Source organism: Poecilia latipinna, unplaced genomic scaffold, assembly GCF_001443285.1.
Source record: "Poecilia latipinna isolate Pla-1442-1.1 unplaced genomic scaffold, P_latipinna-1.0 Scaffold1392, whole genome shotgun sequence".
Taxonomy (NCBI): Eukaryota; Metazoa; Chordata; class Actinopteri; order Cyprinodontiformes; family Poeciliidae; genus Poecilia; species Poecilia latipinna.
In genome coordinates this window covers 1-18,968 of record NW_015114008.1, presented here as the reverse complement: position 1 = coordinate 18,968, position 18,968 = coordinate 1, and the positions used below count along the sequence as shown (strand labels likewise).

The following is an 18,968-nucleotide window of genomic DNA, read 5'->3' as shown; positions in this document are numbered from 1 at the left end:
TTTTTTTTTTGTAAAAAAAAACAAAAAAAAAAAATATTAATTATTTTAATATAATTTTTTTTTTTTTTTTTTTTTTTTTTTTTAGGTTGTTGCACCCAAGCTGTGAAGAAGACATCAGTATCTCATTATTTATAGTTTTTTTCCAGAATGAAGAAATAACATAAGTAGTTTGTCTTCTGAATTGTGATTTGTAGTGTCAAAGTGTCTGTTCACGCATTAATTCAAGAATAGTCCTTGAAGAAATGGAGCTGCAGCTCCAAAGCACACCACCAGAGGGGGTGTGTTTCTTCCAGCTTTAGTTAACAGACTTTTCTGTTTATTATGTAATGGGAATTCCCATGATATGATTCTTTGTGATTAATCTGTTGTGTTTAAAGTGTACAAAATAAGTTCACAAGTTTGTGCGGTTTGGAGCTTAAACAGGCCGTGGAATCATTTGGTTCCTTTTTAAGAGTCAAATTATGCGACTCTTTTAATAAGGTAACTGGTTTATAAGTTTGTTCTCCTCCTTATTTGAGTTATTGACTATTGTGTACATTTTAAATGGCACATACAGCCACAAACGGTCATGTGATCTCATGCTCGAGTTCACGTCTGCTGGACTTAGCAAGGTAGTGTGTGCTGACTCACCACCAGAATGTTAACTACTGGGGAAGTATTTTAGCCACTCTCTGGCTGTGCCCACAGCTATTTCTCAGTTTACAAGGAAAGAGTGGGAGGTGTGCAGCTGAGCACTCTGTCACTCTTTCTCCTTAGTTTCTTTTGCCCCGCTCCTCCTTTCTTTCTTTTCTCCTTTTATTTCCGTGGCCATGCAGCTGCTAGGAGACACGGGCAGCATGAGCAAACAGGTTTTCCTGTGTTTGGTCATTCTGATCCTTGTCCGTAAAACCCCACAGATTGACTCTATTAATGACTCATTGTCTGTCTTAGCAGTAGACAAGAATTATCCCAAAACAAATACCCAGGTACTAGTTTTCAACGAAACTGTTTGTTTTTCTTTTATTTCTTGCAAGAGGCATTTTTTTTTTTTTTTTTTTTACATTTTTTTTTTGGTTTGATTTTTTTTTTTTCCCCCTGCTATAATATATAAAAATAGGCACATTTAAATTATAATTTGTCAACATTTTAAGCAACTGGCATAATTAATTTTCATTTCTGTGTTTCCCCAGGGAGGCAGAGAAATAGGTTAGAGCCAATGGACACTATTTTTGTGAAACAAGTCAAGGAAGGGGGTCCTGCTCATGAAGCTGGCCTTTGTACAGGTAATACTCAGTCAGCATGAACTATTTTCAGATTATTTTTAAACGCTTGGACATTTCCATTCACAGGCAGAAAGACTGTAAGTAGAGGCGTGTTTAACCATGTTTTCATTGTGCTGTTGCTGATCTGCTAATCAGCCAGCAGGTGTATAGTTTCTGCTGATTTTTATGCTCCTTTTTGTTTTCCTGTGCATCTGTTAAATGCTTTATTTGCTTAGCACACTGCTTGCAAACCTCTGGATGAGACCTCTGTTGTTGAATAGGTGATCGAATAGTGAAGGTGAATGGAGCCAGCATAATCGGAAAAGCTTATTCTGAGGTGATAACTTTGATCCAAGACAGGTAAGATGGCGAGAGTTTGATTAATTTTGGTTTATTTGGCGCAATTTTTCTGTTTAAAAACTCCCCTTTCCTTTTTTCAGTGGTGACGTTCTTGAGCTTTGTGTGATGCCAAAAGATGAGGACGTACTGCAACTGGTGAGATTGAGTTTTTCATCATATCCTAAAAGACTATGAAGAAAAAACTTTTTTTTTTTTTTTTTTAATTTGGAATAACTTCTGGTCCATCCTGGAGCTGCTCTAGTTTTAAAGTGTTTATGTTGGGGCAGTAGTCATGAGATCCAGACAACCAGCCTTTCTCATCAGAACTCTCTATCTGGGCCTCCTAATCAGGCCATAAGAGACTTTCTGTCCTCCAGAACTGCAGCTGACACCACTGCGGAAATGCCCTAAATTCACTGCTGGATGATGCATCACAAAAATACACTTGGATGACATTAATATGAGATAAAATATATACTCCAGCTTTGTAGGTCTTGGGTTTTATATTAAAGGTTTTATATATTTAATAAATATCTGCAGAAAAGCACCAGAAAATTTAGCAAGCTGTCTGACTTGGACAAAATCGTATTATCCAAACTTATAAATAAAATGTGTTTCAAATGGTTGTCTTAACTCCTTCAGAAATGAGCAGCTTATTATGGCAGCATGAACATTACAATTAATTCACATTTCATCTGGTGCTTTTAGTAATTAGGCTAATCTTAATGTTTGTGGCAAACGTTCTTGCTTTTCTTCACCAGTTTTAAATGAACCTTAAAAATGCAATGCCATGACACTGCGTGTGTCCCCCAAGTGTCACAGAGGGAAACCCTCTTACCTTAGCAGGCTTGAAATCTCATCATTAATCTTTTATGCATGCTGCAGGGAGCCGTAGGTAGCTACTATCGATTCTGCTAAATCAAGATGTTCTCTTCTGTTCCATATCCAGAGTAAATCCATTGCAGATTCTTTTTGGACAGTAATCAATTTCTAAGGGCTTTTTATAGTCTGCTAGTGGGTTTTTGATTTGAACACCACAATAAAACTGGGAAGATATTTGCTCGACAGGTATGCGTCCCTGGAGATTTTTAAGGGCCACATTGAATACTTATTACTAACTGAACGCTCATCTACTTAGCACGTGTGATGTTGTAATGATAAATATTTATTTGTGTAAAAAGCACATATTGAATTATTTTCTATTCATTATTCTAAAATATTAGATATTGGAAATATTGTTACTTTATTTAATTCATTAAATGATTGAATTCCTGAGCACTAATTTCTTAAGGGAAGTTGGGGCGTGTTTCTTTAAGTAATCATTATACATTGTAATTTTAATTTTGTTGTTGATCAATAAAATAACAAAACAATTATGATGCCATTGATTCAGGGGAAAATCTATCCAAACCAACAAACCTTGGCGTTCTTTTTGGTCAGCTACAGTTTTCACCTTGTAACTTTGTCTTTCGTGTTGCTGAATCATGAACTCTGACCTTCACTCAGTTAAGCGACGTCTTCAGTGGTTTAGGTTTTGTTGTCGTTCTTTCACAATCTCCTGAATGAATCCATGCGTTCTTGGAGTACATTTGGTTGATCATCCGCTCCTTTCAAGGTTTACCTCTGTTCCATGTTTTCTCTGTCTGTTACTAGTGGCTCTCCCCTTGGTTTGTTGGAGTCCCAGAGCCTTAGAAATAGCTCTGTAACACTTTCCACACTAATAGATGTCAATAACTTTCTCATCTTTTCTTGAATTTCAAGATCTTGTCAGACATGATCTTTTTGATTCTGCAGATCTGGCAGTTATCAGGTAATCATGAATAGGAAATACACGATTCAATAAGATGAGGCCCTTAGATTTTCTTTCGGGATCAGGCTTTTGATAACTTTTCCCTTAATAAATTAACCTGATTTATATTCACTCAGGTTGTATTTGTCAGCTATTTGAATTTGTTTCATGGTATGAAACATTTAAGTGTCAAAAAGCAAAAACAAAAACGGAGGAAATTTGCAAGTACTTTTTCACAGCACTCTGAGAAAATTTCATTTTTCATTTTTAGTAAGTTCATTTTGTCCTCTGTCTTATCCAGTTCAGTGCTACTCCACCCTCTTCCCTGAGCGTCCTCCTCCTGGCTTGCTTCTTTTTCTGTCTGTAGTCATTTATGCAGTTCACTCTCCTACGCTGTGTGCTGTGATACCTCTCACCACATTGTTTCTCAGCCAATGAAAAACGGCAACACGAAAATATCTGAGGTGTACACAAGCAAACTATGATCTTTCTGCAAAAATCAGAGGATTATCGCAGATGCTAGCGGAGAGACACGACACTGTAGGCGGCAGCAAGCACTGAGAGCTTGGAGACGGGCAGCAGTTGCTTAGCAAAGAGAGAGAGTAGAACATTTATGGAGCAGAAAAGGGAGGGAATAGTCCGCTATAAAGCAGAGGAAACAGTGAGCAGGGAAAACGGAGGGGAAAGCGTGAATGATGAGCTTAAACCAGAGGATAAAATCAGCTGACTGCTCTGTGTTTCAAACAGGTTGACGCTTAGTGAAAAAAGGAGGGAGGAGGAAGAAGTGGGAGGGGGAGCTGTACCATCACAGTTGAATGTATAATCAGCAGCTGCTGCTTCTGTCATGTGAGCAGTAGCAGGGAGGGAAAAAGAGAGAGAGGGCGACACAGACTGGAGACACCTTGTTCAGTTAGCGTAATATTCTGTTTGAAGATGGATGAAGCCATGGAGACCTAACGGCAGTATGGGAACCATGCTTCAGCTTCTGCCACCTCGACCAGGACAGAGTGTCACAGGCAGGTTGTAACGTGGCAACCCTTGATACATCTTTGCTCTCTCATCCTTGTGTGCCGCCGCTGCAACTCCAGTGTATTTTTAGCATGTCAGTCCCAGGCTTTGCTATGGCTGATTCATCTTCTGTGCTCTTGGAACCAGTTATTTTTCTTACAATATGTGCTTTCTGCTCTGCTGTCATCTTCTTCTCCCATGATTCCTCAATGCTCTCGTGTTCGTTTGCTGTAATGGCAGCCTTTCTCTAAAGAAACAACTAATCTGGTAAGGAAAGGGTACAATTGGTACCTGCCACATGTCGTACCTGCTGTATCATTTTGCATGTGTCATGCATGTCATCAGCATCCCAGGATTTCTTTCGAGTGGTTGTAAATTACTACCACGCAGCTGTCTTGGATTTATGTTTATGATCAAATATGTGATAAGTGGCTCAAATGTTTAGATTGCAGACATGGCCGATGCACTGTGCCTGCAGTAGCTGTTAGATTAAAAGCTCGAGTTGGCATCCAGCTGGAATCTCAGTGAAGCCTCGCCCTCTTTCTCATCTTTTTATGTCGGATGTCATCAGTTTCATAAAGGCTGCTGACCTCTGAACTGGTTACAGTCATACTTAAAAAGGGAGGAACTTAGCTTAGCACTGATTGCTGTGGCTCGCACAGTTTTATTGTAAGGTTGTACTGTAACAGGGCCAAAGTCCTCATACCTTTCCTTAGTGCTTGTTGTGAGTAGCAAAAATAGATATTGTTTATATTTTACGTTCCTACTTTGGATTTTCTTTTTTCTTTTTTTTTCTTTTTTTTTTTTTGCTAGGACCGTCAGGGAAATAGTTTAGACTTTGTACTAATCCATGATAACTAGGAAAGATAATTATAGCACATTCGGTATGAGACCTCGGCATCCTGCTGCCTGTAAGAGGTTAGTCTGTCAGTCTGAGGTATGTAACTGTGATCTGTGCGTCTGTCCATTTTGTGATTGTATTGTGACTTTTTTTTCCCCCTCCAAATATGATGTTGTTCATAGTATTTATAATTGAATGTATTTCTGTGTCTTTGCCAACAGTGGCAGAGACTATCCTGACCAGTAATTTAAAAAATCGATGATAAATGAGCAGCTGTTTAGAAATAAATGTTTTTTTTTCTGTAGTATGAAGTGAGCTATCCACTAGTATTACCAAGTCAATTCTAAATAAGGAGCAGATGAAGAGCTTTGACACTGCTCAGCTGTTTGAAACGCCTCCACTCACTCACTCACTGAAGCGGGCACTGCCTACACATGCGTCCAGTAACATTTTCAATATCACACTTGACTTGTCTTTAAGCATCTAGCGCCACACTGTTTAATCTTGCACACACTTGCTGTTTGTACGCCTCTCTTGTAACATGGCTTTCTTGCTCTGTCTTCAGGCCTATTCCCAGGATGCCTACCTGCGTGGCTACAATAGCTACAGTGGAAATGCTAGTCACATCCCTGACCCACCAGTGGTATGCTACCCCAGAGTAGACTGTAAGCCCACGGGCATGGCCCAGGCGACAGACCCGTCGGGGCAGGTCTGCCGGGGTCCAGCAGCATCTCTTGATTATGGGTATCGTAAGGAAATCACTGTGCCCCCATCTCCTCCACGCCAGTATTCCAAAAGCCAAACAGCGGTGTGCATGCGCAATGACAGCGTTAGGACTGTGGTGGTTCCTCCCAACTCGGCACACATGGGGCGTGTGGTTTCGGCACAGAGGGTTGATTTCATGGACCCTGCCTATGTTAGGGGAAGACCGGGGTCACTGGCCCAGTATCCTTTCCCTCGAAAGGCCGACATCTATCCCAGCGGTCCAGGAATGGTTCCCTTTGCAAGTCAAGCACCTAACTACCCAAGCAACCATCAGAACATTGACTGGCGCACTTACCAGACATACAGGGAGTACATTGACAACAAAGGTATCCATTCCCATGGTAGTCGGACAATTCAGGAGAGGTTGGACAATTTTCGAATTGCAGGTCAGCCCTCCTTTGCAGCTGCTTCTCACATTCCCAGAGGAGACTGGGTTCCTAAAGGGATACGGCGCAGGAGTACCTCCCATGAACGATCATACCACGGACCTCCACCCCATTTTCAGGCTGCCCCACGCAGTGCTTCACAGGACCGGATGAGGAATTCAGAGAAAATAAGCAATCCAAGGAACTGGCCCCCTCGAAGTGTGTCCCAAGATGCCCTGGTTCTGAAAGCTCGATCTCATTCCATAGACTATGTTGAACCTATTGAGCTGTCTCGGCCCAGTGAGAGGAGAGCAGGGTATCCAAGGGCAGACCAAGGCACAAGGCCCAGCCGGCAAGCGATGCCCAGAAACGCTGTGCCCTTCAGGCCTTCGGCTGGATACAGCAGCAGTATGAGAGGAGCACCAAACCCACATTTTTTCTCTAAAGGTCCAGATTCCCTTCAGACTCGCTCCTCACCGATGCTGTCTGACATGCTTTTTGGGAAAAGCACTGAACATTCTTTTACCAACCAAAGAGTTTCAGTCCCAGCACACCATCTAGGCCACACGAGCCAACCAGGCCAGAACAGGATGAGGTCAGAAACCATACAGATCTCTGAGGCAGGCAGAGACGCAACAGTAGTTGGAATCAGGTCTTCGTCGAGCTCTGCTGCAAGAGAGATCCCTCAGAGGCCTGGCATCCTCAAAACAGCCCACCAAGATTCTCAAAGTCAGGTAAACGGTCAAAGCCCCTCAGAACCTGCGGTGGTAATGAGGGAGAAACCTCACAGTGGAAAGAACCCCAGCCCACTGCGGCACCCCTCCTACATCCTGGCGGTGAATGACGAAGGAGCGGACTCTACGGCAGACGTGGCGGCTTGCTGGCTTCCAAACGATACACGGCGAGAGATACATATGCGCCGCCTTGAGGAGCAACGTCACAACTCCTGCTCCAGCAACCTGGACGAGTCCCTGGACGCCATTCCATTCATCGGTAAGACAGTAATCGGTTTATTGCCTCGCTGACCATGTTGGCATGGCAACTGGGACTGTAGCAAAATGTAATAGAATAACACTGTAAGCGCTATTATAAGAGTTTCAGTAGACGCATGACGAACAACTTAAATTTAACAGTTTTATTTGATGGGCTTAGGAGATTCAGAGGTAAACTAGCCTCTATAGGGAGACGTTATTGATCAGAGTGGGTTTGAGATGCTTTTGAATTAACCATGACAGAGTAAAGTGGTGTTTGTAATGTAGTGAAGTCCCCCCCTGTTAATGCATTGTTTTCCTGGATGCTGTCTCTTGACAGTGAGCTCATAGTGGTCGAACAGCAGAGTAATGGATGCTGCTGTGATTAAATTGTTGGGATCTCAGAAACTGCGGTCTGAGGGTTTACAAAGTTGTAGGGGTTCAGAGCCAAAATTGAGAAAATTTCACTGGTTGTTTTTGTTTTACACTGTAAGTTTTCTCAATATATATATATATAATAAATATTAACATCCGTATTTGCCTGGGTGTGAGCAAAGTACTACATTAATTGCAGTGCTAAAAGAACATATAAATTAACATCTCTACAAAAATTATCTTTCAAAATATCCTATATATTTCTGTTAATTGTTTCCTTGTCTGTTATCCATTATGTATAGTGAATATTTGTCTGTCCTTCTGTTAGGCCAGAAAGAGTCGTGTTTTAGTTTTGTCCTGAGTTCAGCAGTGAGCCGGAGTCAGCCCCCCTCTCCAGACATAACATGTTTCATGCCTTTTAGCTTTCTCAGCGAGGGCTTGTCCATCGTACAGAACAAGCCGACCAGCATCTCACACACATCACTGTAGGCCACACTTCTCTCTTAAAAACCAAAAAGAACTCCTACTACATGTCATAAATCGTTGACGTCTTAAAGCAGATAGCGAACACCTTCATTTTCAACAGATATTTTACATAAACATTTCTTGATTTTTGTTCTTTTTTTTCTGCAATTTTCAATCTGAAAAGTAGAAATATGCAGACTGGGCTTGTCAGCATAACCATCTGAAAATCTCTGGTGGGATTTTGAAAAAGGTGGTCGCAACATGCTAACCCAAAATATAAATGAACAGGACACCTCTGTTCAGAAACCTTGTGCCAGAAACTGATGTCTCCAGCTATGAATCAGCTTTGTTTCAGATTAACTGGGCTCTACTAAATGATAAAGATGCTTGTCATGAAGTTGTTGAATCCGTTTGAGACTGCAGTACTAAACTAGCATTTTGTCTAATTTGGATAAAGGTTGTTAGGTCTGTTCTGCTGTTGGTTTGGTCTGACTTTAGTTGAAAGTCCAGGTTTGGACAAAGCAGACAGCAACTGTGATTTTTTTTTTTTGTTTTTGCGTTTTATTTATTTAACCAGATGACTTATTCAGAACAAATTCTCATTTACAATAACAACACTGTGGGATTTGTATCTCAGTTAAGGAGAATAGTGTTTTAAATTAGTAAAATTCCATGCATTGCATTTTAGGTTTTCCTATTCTAAATATGAAAATGTTTCAAACCCCTGAATTGGGTATGATCTCTTCTGAATAAAAGCGATCGTTGCCTAAGATGAACAAGGACAAAATTAAGAAAAAACATGACAAAGGAGGATCTGAATGTTCTCTGAGATCACCTTAGAAGCACAGTTTGCTTTTTTTTAAGTTAAAGGAAGAGCAGCTATGCCTCCTGGACATGGCAGAAAAGGGTAAGCTGTCAGTGACTTTCATCACATTCCTGAGGAGGCAGGTGGTCAAAAACCCTCAACTGACAACAAAAGACCGGCGGCAGTCTTAGAGGCAGCAACCATTGAAATTTCAGCTAAACTAAATGCTGAAGAACTCCTTGTCTGTTGCAAAGATTTTCACCACTGCTGACAAAAAAAAGCATCAGAAAAAAACACGACTCCTCTTTGCTCACAAATATATGGATAAGCCAAAGACATTTGAGAATTCTGTTCTGCTGCAATGAATCAAAATTTTAATGTTTTGGCCTTAAGAATCAACAGTTTGTCTAAAGGACAAATAATACATTGAAAAGAACATTGTGGGCAGTGAAGCATGGCAGTGTTTGAGTGACCCTTAAAGTCCGTAAGTGCTTCATTTCAGAAGCCCTGGAAGCTACTAGACCGGTCAACATAGCCATCTGGAAATCTGTGGTGGGGTTTGAAAAAAGTGGTTGCAACATGCTAATCACTTCATGAGACTTGGGGGTGGGGGGGTGGGGGGGGGGTTCCAACAGCAGGAGTCTTATCTATGAATCAACTTTGTTTCAGCTAACAGGGCTCTACTAAATGCTAAAGATGCTTGTCATGAAGGGGTTGCAGAAGGCAGTTTGTAATTTTGGATGCAACTGTATTCTCCCAGTCAGAAACAATCTCACACACAATTGTTTACAAAGATTTTTCACATGAGGAGAGATGGGGGAAAAAAAAAAAAAAAAAAAAGATGAAATTCCTTTACCCCTAAACATTGGCATGACCATAAGGCCCAGATTTTGCTTTCTGTTCTGTCAGTCTTAAAGTATTCATATTTTTTAGGATGATCTCATGGACACCCAACCTCTCCGTTAAATCTTTAATTCTGAATCAGCACTTACACTTTCCTGCCTGGTAGTTCTTGACGCAGTAAAACTTTACTTCTGTTCTGCAAAGGCTACTTCCTACTGAATCATGTTGTAAGCACCACTTCATCACACATTGCTCTTAATTACTGTAGGTTGCTTTTTTAGAAGAAAATACAAGACTGTTACCCCCTAGAGTTTATCAATGATGGATATAACTTTTAAAAATAGCCTTAGTAGAAGCCTTGTTAGAGAGATGGTGGCATCCTTATTTCTATGCCCGGTTTCAAAGTTGGGTTCAGGCAGGAAGTAGGACAGTTGCTTTTAAATTTAGCTCCAAAAGCCCCTTGGCTACGGAGAACAGCTTTGTACTTTGAGCTGTTTCAGGCCTAAAGAGCCCAACAACAGTTTTTGATGGACATCTTTAAAATTAATTAAAAAGTGCATTGTAAAGCTATCTGTTCCGCTGTTTTTCTCCTCCCTTGAGAAATTCCCTCAGATAATTGCTAAAGTACCAATCTTTTCAGTTTAGCCCAGTGAGTCTAAGATCCACTGGCTTTTTGTAATGCAGGCATATACAGTGTATAGAAATGCATTGTACCTGAGAACAGAACGATTCAAAGTTAATTTGCTCACACTGAATATTTTATCGATTCATAGATGAGCCAGTCAGCCCCAGTGTTGACCGAGAGGCTGCTCCCATCCCTCCCTCTGCTGTGATATCTGTTGCACCATCCATAGCGACAGCACCCTCCAGTCAAGGCTCACCATGTCCAACTATTCATCGACAGCTGTCACATGACCAAGGTAAATGCCATTGGGTTGGCTATTGCCATTATGGTTAATAATAGTGCATTTCTTCTTTTTTTTTCTGTAATATCACATCATTGTTTTGTCTTGATAGATGATATTGATCCTGGATTTAATGACATTTTTTATGACATTTGGGTTGCAAAATAAACAGTAATTTCATATTTGTACCGTCTATGTTCAGAGTCTATGCGAAGTGCTTTGTTGGACTCAGACTCTGCTGGTAAAACAGAGCGATCAAAGTCTTATGACGAGGGTCTGGATAACTATCAGGAGGAGAGAAGAGGGTAAGTTCATGCTGAGATTTGTTCTTTTGTCTTTGGCAATTCATATTAGTCTGACTTGGCCTTTTTCTTTACCACTGTGAAAAAAGATCTGCAAGCAAACATATGGCCAGTTTCAGAGGCCTGAGAAAGGTAAGGAGCTAAAGAACCATTTGATGCTCGTCTCAAAGTTATGAACTTTAATGCACTCCGTTGTATTTCAAAAAGCCGTAATTTTCTAATATTAAATCTTTGTTGTGCTTACTTGGTGAAAACAATTCTTTTAGGTTTGGATAAGTCTATTCCTATCTCTAAATCGTTGTTGTATGTCATCCTCCCCTCTGACTCAGTTTCATGTCATGTTCTGCTGTCATGTAGTAATGCCAGAAAATGTCTTTATTTTTCACTCTTCCAGACACTGGATGGGCATAAACCCACTGGGGACTCTGGATCTCGTAGAGAGTCTTCTTTAGATGTATTTGCTGATTCTTCCAAAGAAGGGCTTCTTAACTTCAGGCAACTTAGCACAGACAAGAATAAGGTACTCTGTCATGCCCAAGCACTCCTGCACGAGCCCCGTTCATTACTCAAAAAATGTGACATTTAAGGACTTCTGTCTTTCAATTTGCAGCGTGTTGGTGGAGGCATGAGATCCTGGAAACAGATGTATGCTATCTTACAAGGCCACACCCTGACCCTCTACAAGGATAAGAAGGATGCCCTGTCTCACGCCGCATCCCAGTCTGACGAGGACCCGCTCCGAATTAGCATCAAGGCCTGTCTGATTGACATCTCCTACAGCGAAACGAGACGCAAGAATGTGCTGCGGTTAACCACCTCAGACTGCGAGTATCTGTTCCAGGCGGAGGGGAGAGAAGACATGCTCTCATGGATCAGGGTTATCCAGGAAAACAGTAACCCGGATGAGGAGGTGTGTGTGGGCAGACAGATTCTTGTTGTGTGTGTGTGTGTGTGTGTGTGTGTATGTGTGTTGCCAAGTCAGATCATTAATTACCATCTGATGAGTTGACCCTCATGCTGTCATTATTTCCTCCACTGATATCATCAGTGTGGATTGCAGTAGCTGTTTAATGGAGGACAAAAACAAGCTGCCTGATGAGATTTTACAAATATGTGTGTAACCAAAACACAGACCAGTGATGGGATAGGATCAAACGCATCATTTATAAAATGGTCAACAATGACTTGAATAAAAGCTGGTTTCAAACCTGTTTTACCTGAGTGGAAAAAAAAAAAAAGGACGGGTGTGAAGGGGAAACATGACAATAGCCTCAGTTGATCACAAAGACTTCTTTCAGCTAGATACTTGGAGTGGTCTTTGTTCATCATAGGCCAAAAAGGATGTTCGTTCACCCATTCATTCATTCACTCTAGTTACATAGAGTTTCAGACTGAGGGCTTTTGACTATCAGACTTTTTAAAAATCATTTCAAGGTTTCTAGAAGGACTGAAAAAGTATTTTGAAAGTCTTAAAAGTTCACATATTGACCAGATTTTCTATATAGGGCCTAAAATTACATTTAACTGATTCTTAAATGTGTGTGTTTCTCACCAAGTGCTTTCTTTTAAAATACATTTTCCTGACGCATGCACATTTTTTTGTTACATTTATTATGGATCTTGTCGATCTATTCAGGTGTTTTGTTTGCTTTACTCTGTGACAAAACTAAAAGGCCATGGCCATTCACACACCTTCTACTTTATCTAATATTAGTTGTTAGTTTTGAATTACCTTCTTAAATGAACTTATCCAAGTTGTTTTTTTAGTAATTCTTGTATGTGCGCAAATTTAAATCATGGAGATCTTAAAGCTCTCAGAAAGTCTCAAATTTACCAAATATTTGCATAAACCCTTATTGCACTTTAAATACTTTTAAGTTTTAAAAATTAGCATTTGGATATTATTATCTAGTACGTTTTTATGTTACTTGACTTGTGGTCGTTTTTTTATTTTTTATTTTTTTTAACCTGGCAATATCATCTGTGTCCAGTCTTGATTTAAAAAAATCAAAATTGGAAATGTCCAGCACCCACTAACGTCCAGTTCTGTTATATCAGCCTGACTGAGTGGTTGATGGGATCCTATCGAAACATTTTTCTTTTACAGCTTTTGTGCTTCCTTTGACTTTTAAGTTATTACTAAAAAATTACTTTGAAAATGCTTCAATCAGTAATAGCTTTCACACCAGAGATCTGTCTGGTTGATGCCACCTCATAGACCTTAGAGACGTTCACGGATCAGAAAAATATCAGTTTTTTTTTGTTTCCTAGTGGATATTCGCCAGTCACAACTGTGGTAGCAGAAAATTCACAGATTCTGGATATAAGATTATTTTTTTGTGTGTTTTTTATTGTTTTTTTTTTTTATATGAATTGTCATATGATTTTTGTTTTTTTTTTACATTTTACATTATCACTTGATTTTCTCTTGTTTTTACAGAATGGTTCTGTTACCAGCCAGGATTTGATCAGCAGAAAGATAAAAGAATACAACATGATGAGGTATACAGGGCACTGCATTGCCCCCTAGTGGTTACCTAGAGCAAGAAACAACTGTTTAAATTGAATGCCAAACAAAAATGAAGTCTCTGTTTTAATCTGTCTAATTTTGTATGTTGACCAGTGCTCCCAGCAGCAGATCAGAGCCCTCCCCTAAGTCCTCTCGGCAGTCGCTCAGCATCAAGCAAGCATTCCTGGGAGGCAAAACAGAAGGCCGGAGCCACAGCTCCCATTCGCCCAGAACGGGAGAGGATCGAAGGGCGCTGAAAGGTAACATCACCAGGATCATTTACGGTGGTTAGAACATCTGTCATCGCAGGTGGCTCATTTATTTCTGGGGCCTTTTACAGATGAATCAAGTCCACCTCGAGACAGGGGAGCCTGGAAAATCGGCATAGCCGGGATCATGAAGAAACCATTTGAAAAGAAGCAAGCCGGCATCACTTTCGGTGTCCGTCTTGAAGATTGTCCCCCTGCTCAAACTAACAGGGTGGGTTTTTTTATTTTTTATTATTATTTTTTATGTCTGTATGATATTACTGTTCAACGGTGCGTCTTGTTGCGTTGTTGTTGAAGTATGCGAAGTTATGTCCCGCTGATTGTCGTGCAGTTTGTTCCGCTGCTCGTGGAGGTGTGCTGTCAGGTCGTAGAGGAGCGAGGACTGGAGTACACTGGAATCTACAGAGTTCCTGGAAACAACGCTGCCATCTCCAACATGCAGGAGGAGCTCAACACCAAAGGCATGGCCGACATCGACATCCAGGAAGACGTGAGTGACCGACGGCTTGCTTGTCTCATATTGTCCTCTGTATGACCTGCTGCCATGCAACTCTGCTTATTTTCTAAATCTCTACAGAAATGGAGGGACATTAACGTGATTAGCAGTCTATTAAAGGCATTCTTCCGAAAACTTCCAGAACCTCTGTTTACAAATGGTAAGATTATAAAAGTCAAAATATAGTAATAGCTTTGTTTTTGTGCTTCTACCAAGTTATATTTTGGGGGGTTTTTTCCGTCCTATTTTTAGAGAAGTATGATAAATTTATTGAAGCCAGCAGAACAGAAGACTCAGTGGAGCGTTTAAAGGAGCTCAAGAGGCTGGTTAGTACATTCTGACATAAGGGACATTTAATTAGCCTTAGCATTACGTGTTGATTGATGCCGAAACTATTTTCTCTTTTTGTTTTTTTTACAGGTCTATGAATTGCCCACTCATCACCTTGAAACTCTCAAATTCCTTTGCGCTCACCTAAAAAAGGTTTCCGATAACTGTGAACAGAATAAGGTCGGACCTGTCGCTGTCAGATCCTGAGTTTACCCCTTTTAAGGATTTTGTCAAATAACCTGACTCCTCTTTATCTGGCGGTGTGTTTAGATGGAGCCTCGCAACCTGGCAATCGTGTTCGGTCCGACGCTGGTCAGAACGTCGGAGGACAACATGACCGACATGGTCAATCACATGCCAGACCAGTGCAAGATTGTTGAGAACCTTGTCCAGCAGTTTGACTGGTTCTTTATGGAAGACGGCAGTGAAGATCCAGTTGTAAGTGGAACCTTGTTGTCAGTATGCTGCTAAAGTACTCAGATCCTTTGAATCGTTTCACTTTTTACTACCTTACAGCTGCAGTTTCTGCACCAATCGCAGTCTTATGGCTGCCGATTCGGATTTTCGGTGACCTCCAACACCTTTTGTGTTTTCTTTACAGTTAGCTCTTACTAGACTGCATACTTTCAAATAAAATGCGGTTGAATATAATTTTCCTCTCTTCTTCTGTGTCCCTTGTCGATCCTGCAGGCTGTCGTCGAGCAGGAGAGCACAGTGCAGTCTCAGCCTGTGCCCAATATCGGCCACCTGCTCACTAACATCAGCCGGGTTCCTGCCTCTTCCAGTGAAGTCTCAGGTAACTCAGAAGCAGCTTTTCCTCTCGGCAGCCATATTCTGTATGCATTACAGTAGCAGATAGAAATGTATCAAATGAGATAGATGATAGTTTGAATTCTGAATGTTATAAAACGTCTTTTAATTGTTTTAAATACTTTTAGCGAGAACAAAAACATCAGCTTTGTTTTTGTGAGTATTTTTACAGCAAGTTTTTTCAGTCATTTTTCAGTGTATACCATCAAGTAGCTTAATCACTGAACAATTGCTGAGAAACACCTTGCAGCAAAGCTTTTTTTTTATTGATTTATTTTCTAATTAAAAATCTGTTTTGTCACCATTTGTTTCTTGTTTAGTTTTATTATTATTATTATTATTATTATTATTATTTCTGCCCATATAAATTTGTCCAAGTTTTATTTCTGTTCATTTCTTTGCTTTACTCTTTTTTTTTTCTGTGCTTAAGTCATTTTTTTTTCTCCCTGTGCTTTTTCTATGTTGAATGACGACTCCTTTTCTTTCAGTTCTTTTCTTCCCCTCCTCATCATCTCTCGCATAATCCCGGCATGTTCTTTCCCAAAGAAAATCTTGAACGAGATAAAAAACAAACAAACAAAAAAAAAAACATAAACAATGGAAGTTGTAACCCTTTCTGACCTGTGCCCTTCTGTGTATAGTGTGTTCTTTCTCCTCCCTTATCCTTGTCCAGCACTCACGCATTACCCACTCTTGACACAGGCCAAGTGGGCGGCGTCTATCACTCGATGGTGTCCCTGATGGACTCTGTTTTGTCAGTGATGGACAGCTGGGACTGTAGGAAGAAGGACGAGTGTTGTGCCCAGTGTAGCTGCCTAGTCTGCAGTAACCCGCAGCTCTTTTAAATTTGGCCGAAAGGAGGAAAAAAAGATAAAGAAAGAAAGAGAAGTCGATGTTTGTCATTGTTCCTGTGCTGTGCACATCTCATATTTAAACCAGTACCCTAAACTGAGGGGATACAGAGCCACGCTGCTGCACTTTCTCTGAAAGCCCTTCTGCTGTCTCTTGTTGTCTTTTAAGCTGATCGCAAGGACAAGTAGCATGGTACGGACAACCTCAGGTTCTCTTCCGGTTGTGTGGCATAATCTGTCATGATGTCTGAGGGCGGGGTCGTGGGGTCGGGACTGAGCTGGATGTTCCCCGGCACACACAAACAAATCCACTCATACAGCCACATCCCAGCCCAGTTCTAACTAACTGATGCAGAGGCGTGCAGGCGTTCAAGTCGCACATTAAGTGATCGTGAGCATGTAGATGGAGCCTAAATTGTTTCTACGTGATTTTTTTTTAAAACTTTTTTTCAGGTGCCACCTTTTTTTTAATTTTATTTGTTGTCTGTGGTGTTTTTATTTGTACATTTTTGTCTCTGTTTTACATTTCCCGACTTCGCACCATTGACTACAGACGCGCCTAGCTGTACAGTACGTCATCTCTTTGTGTTGCATAACTCTTGAGAACCACGTCACTCACTTATTGTGTTCCTAAAACCACAAAGGGGAGAAAAGAAAAACATCTAGGATTGGTTTTAAGTCTGATAGTGAGGTTGTTGTTTTGTGACTCCTACACAGAGTTTAATTAGAAGAACAAATGATTGATGAACCAGTCGGTTTTTGAGGCTCAGTGGAGCTGTCCAGGTCGTTCGTTGCGGTTTGTTCAACCTGCAGCTTATTTAGCTGAACTTCAACAAGTTTTTTCAGATTAACATAAGTCCAGCATCCCACTCCCTTCTTCCTTTTGTTATATCTAAATATATTCTAATTTCCTTTCTTCCTGCTGTTTTTTCTTCTCTCCTTCTTTGTAACTCATTTCTTCCTACCTTCCTCCTTCATATCCAACATCCTTTCTTGTCTCACCACCTCTTCGTCCTTCTCCTTCCATCTGTCTTGCCCCCTTCTTTGTGTGCTTCCTTTCTTTCTTTGGTTCTTCTTCTCTCCTTTCCTTGTTTCCTTCCTCCTCCCTCTATTTAAATAACGATAAATACATCCTGAAGTTTTACATTTTCTATCTTAAAATAGCCTTAAAGGACTGAGTGTTCTGGAAATTTGAGTTTGGAAAAAGTCCTGGAAACAGCAGTTGTACTTTGTATTGATTAGCAACAGACTGGAGTTTTGATTTTCAAATCTGCTTGTCGGGGAAAGTCGAACTGAAAACCGTCAGACTTATCAGTGCGTGTCCAGCTGTAAACCATAGAAGTTCATTTAAGAGATTTTTTAAATTCAACAATGAAAATTAAAGCACATTGATCAGACAAAAAGAAAAGAAAAAAATGCTGCAGGTTTCTATGTAGAGAGAATTTTATTGAATCTAACAGAAAGTTAAGATATTTAAAGATTATTCCTACTAATGCATCATGTTGTTTAAAACCTAAAAACAACATGCGTCATAGAACAGAAAAAAGTGGGATGTTTCACTTAATTAACATAAAAGTATTTATTGTTCGACCTGCTGATCACCTGTTGGAAGAAAAACAAAACTGGTTGATTTTTGGATTGGATGATCATTACATATTCCTGTACATTTTCGGCATATTATGCAGTTGTAGGATTTTCTTGGTTTTTAATCTTGTGGCTTTTTAGTGCAAAAATATACATTTTTTTACATGCTATGAAGTAAAAAGTAGCATTTTTAAAGTGTCTCGATAAATTATTAGACTTTATTTGAATCCCCCTTTTGTTGCTTTTTGGAGTCATAAGCAGGAGTTGCTATAGTTTCTGTGCCGTCCAAAGCTTCTGTAAGTACTTGTTTAGGAAGGCATATTAGCTGCAGTTAAAGTCTGAAGTTTTGCTGCACACTATTGTTTTGCCTTTTATGTTGTTCTTAGTGACAGACTACACATTTAAGCTCACCGCAGGAGCTCTCTGAGCGAGACAGATCCGTTACATTGAGGCTTCCTGTACCAGCTCTGCGGTATCGCTCACAACACACTCACCGATCCGACACACTCAGGGCCACCTGAAATTTCCCCAGTTAGAGCAAACTCATTGACTCCCCCTCCTCTGTGACGTCTTGAGTTGGGAAAGAATGTCTCCAGCTGGTCGGTGGCTACATGTGATGCTCTGTGACTGCCGTGTTTGTCCCCCGATGTGCCGTCGTTCCATCGATACATGAGCATGAGCTGCTTTTTGTGTCGTTTACTGCCGGGTTTTTCACCTCCTCTCCATCTCAGGCACCTTCTGCTGCTCTATTCACTTTTTTGCATTTAGTGCTGACTTCTTGATTCTATTCCTGTGTCTTCTTCTTCTTCTTCTTCTTCCTCTTCTTCTTCTTCTTCAATCAGAAATGTGTCATCTGCTTGTGTCCAGCTGCGCTCATTATGTCCATCCTGTCTCTCTTAATCTCTGCTTCAAGTGTCTTGTTTTTGTCATTTAAAGCTCCTTCGTTTACTGATGAGTATCTTGTTTTTGTGCAGACACGGCATGTCCTGACTCCAATAAATCCAAGGTAAAAAAAAAAAAAAAAAAAAAAAAAAAAATTTTTTGTACCCCGGACCTTTTATTTTAAAAAGTTTCCTTTTTCATTTTAGGGTGTTTTTTTTTTGGG

General features: G+C 40.4%; 1 protein-coding gene across 6 annotated transcripts in view; it reads left to right on the top strand.

Annotated features, from left to right (window-relative positions):
- Positions 1–18,871, top strand: part of LOC106962270 (rho GTPase-activating protein 21-like) — a 33,541-nt gene extending 14,670 nt beyond the window's left edge. The window contains exons 5-24 of one of the 6 annotated variants that reach the window (XM_015056574.1): positions 1,170–1,262; positions 1,523–1,601; positions 1,682–1,736; positions 5,784–7,341; positions 10,581–10,727; positions 10,915–11,017; positions 11,104–11,146; positions 11,409–11,534; positions 11,625–11,924; positions 13,455–13,516; positions 13,638–13,783; positions 13,864–14,003; positions 14,124–14,282; positions 14,370–14,448; positions 14,541–14,614; positions 14,709–14,798; positions 14,889–15,056; positions 15,309–15,414; positions 16,449–16,472; positions 18,838–18,871. In XM_015056574.1, coding sequence (XP_014912060.1) covers positions 1,170–1,262; positions 1,523–1,601; positions 1,682–1,736; positions 5,784–7,341; positions 10,581–10,727; positions 10,915–11,017; positions 11,104–11,146; positions 11,409–11,534; positions 11,625–11,924; positions 13,455–13,516; positions 13,638–13,783; positions 13,864–14,003; positions 14,124–14,282; positions 14,370–14,448; positions 14,541–14,614; positions 14,709–14,798; positions 14,889–15,056; positions 15,309–15,414; positions 16,449–16,468 — 3,548 coding nt within the window. In that variant the 3' untranslated portion in view covers positions 16,469–16,472; positions 18,838–18,871. Of the gene's footprint in view, positions 1–1,169; positions 1,263–1,522; positions 1,602–1,681; positions 1,737–3,892; positions 4,645–5,783; positions 7,342–10,580; positions 10,728–10,914; positions 11,018–11,103; positions 11,147–11,408; positions 11,535–11,624; positions 11,925–13,454; positions 13,517–13,637; positions 13,784–13,863; positions 14,004–14,123; positions 14,283–14,369; positions 14,449–14,540; positions 14,615–14,708; positions 14,799–14,888; positions 15,057–15,308; positions 15,415–15,556; positions 15,749–16,130; positions 18,672–18,837 lie in introns of those variants that run through there. The other 5 variants (XM_015056575.1, XM_015056571.1, XM_015056573.1 and 2 more) reach the window with 5 other exon arrangements.
- The last annotated feature ends 97 nt before the right edge of the window (positions 18,872–18,968 follow it).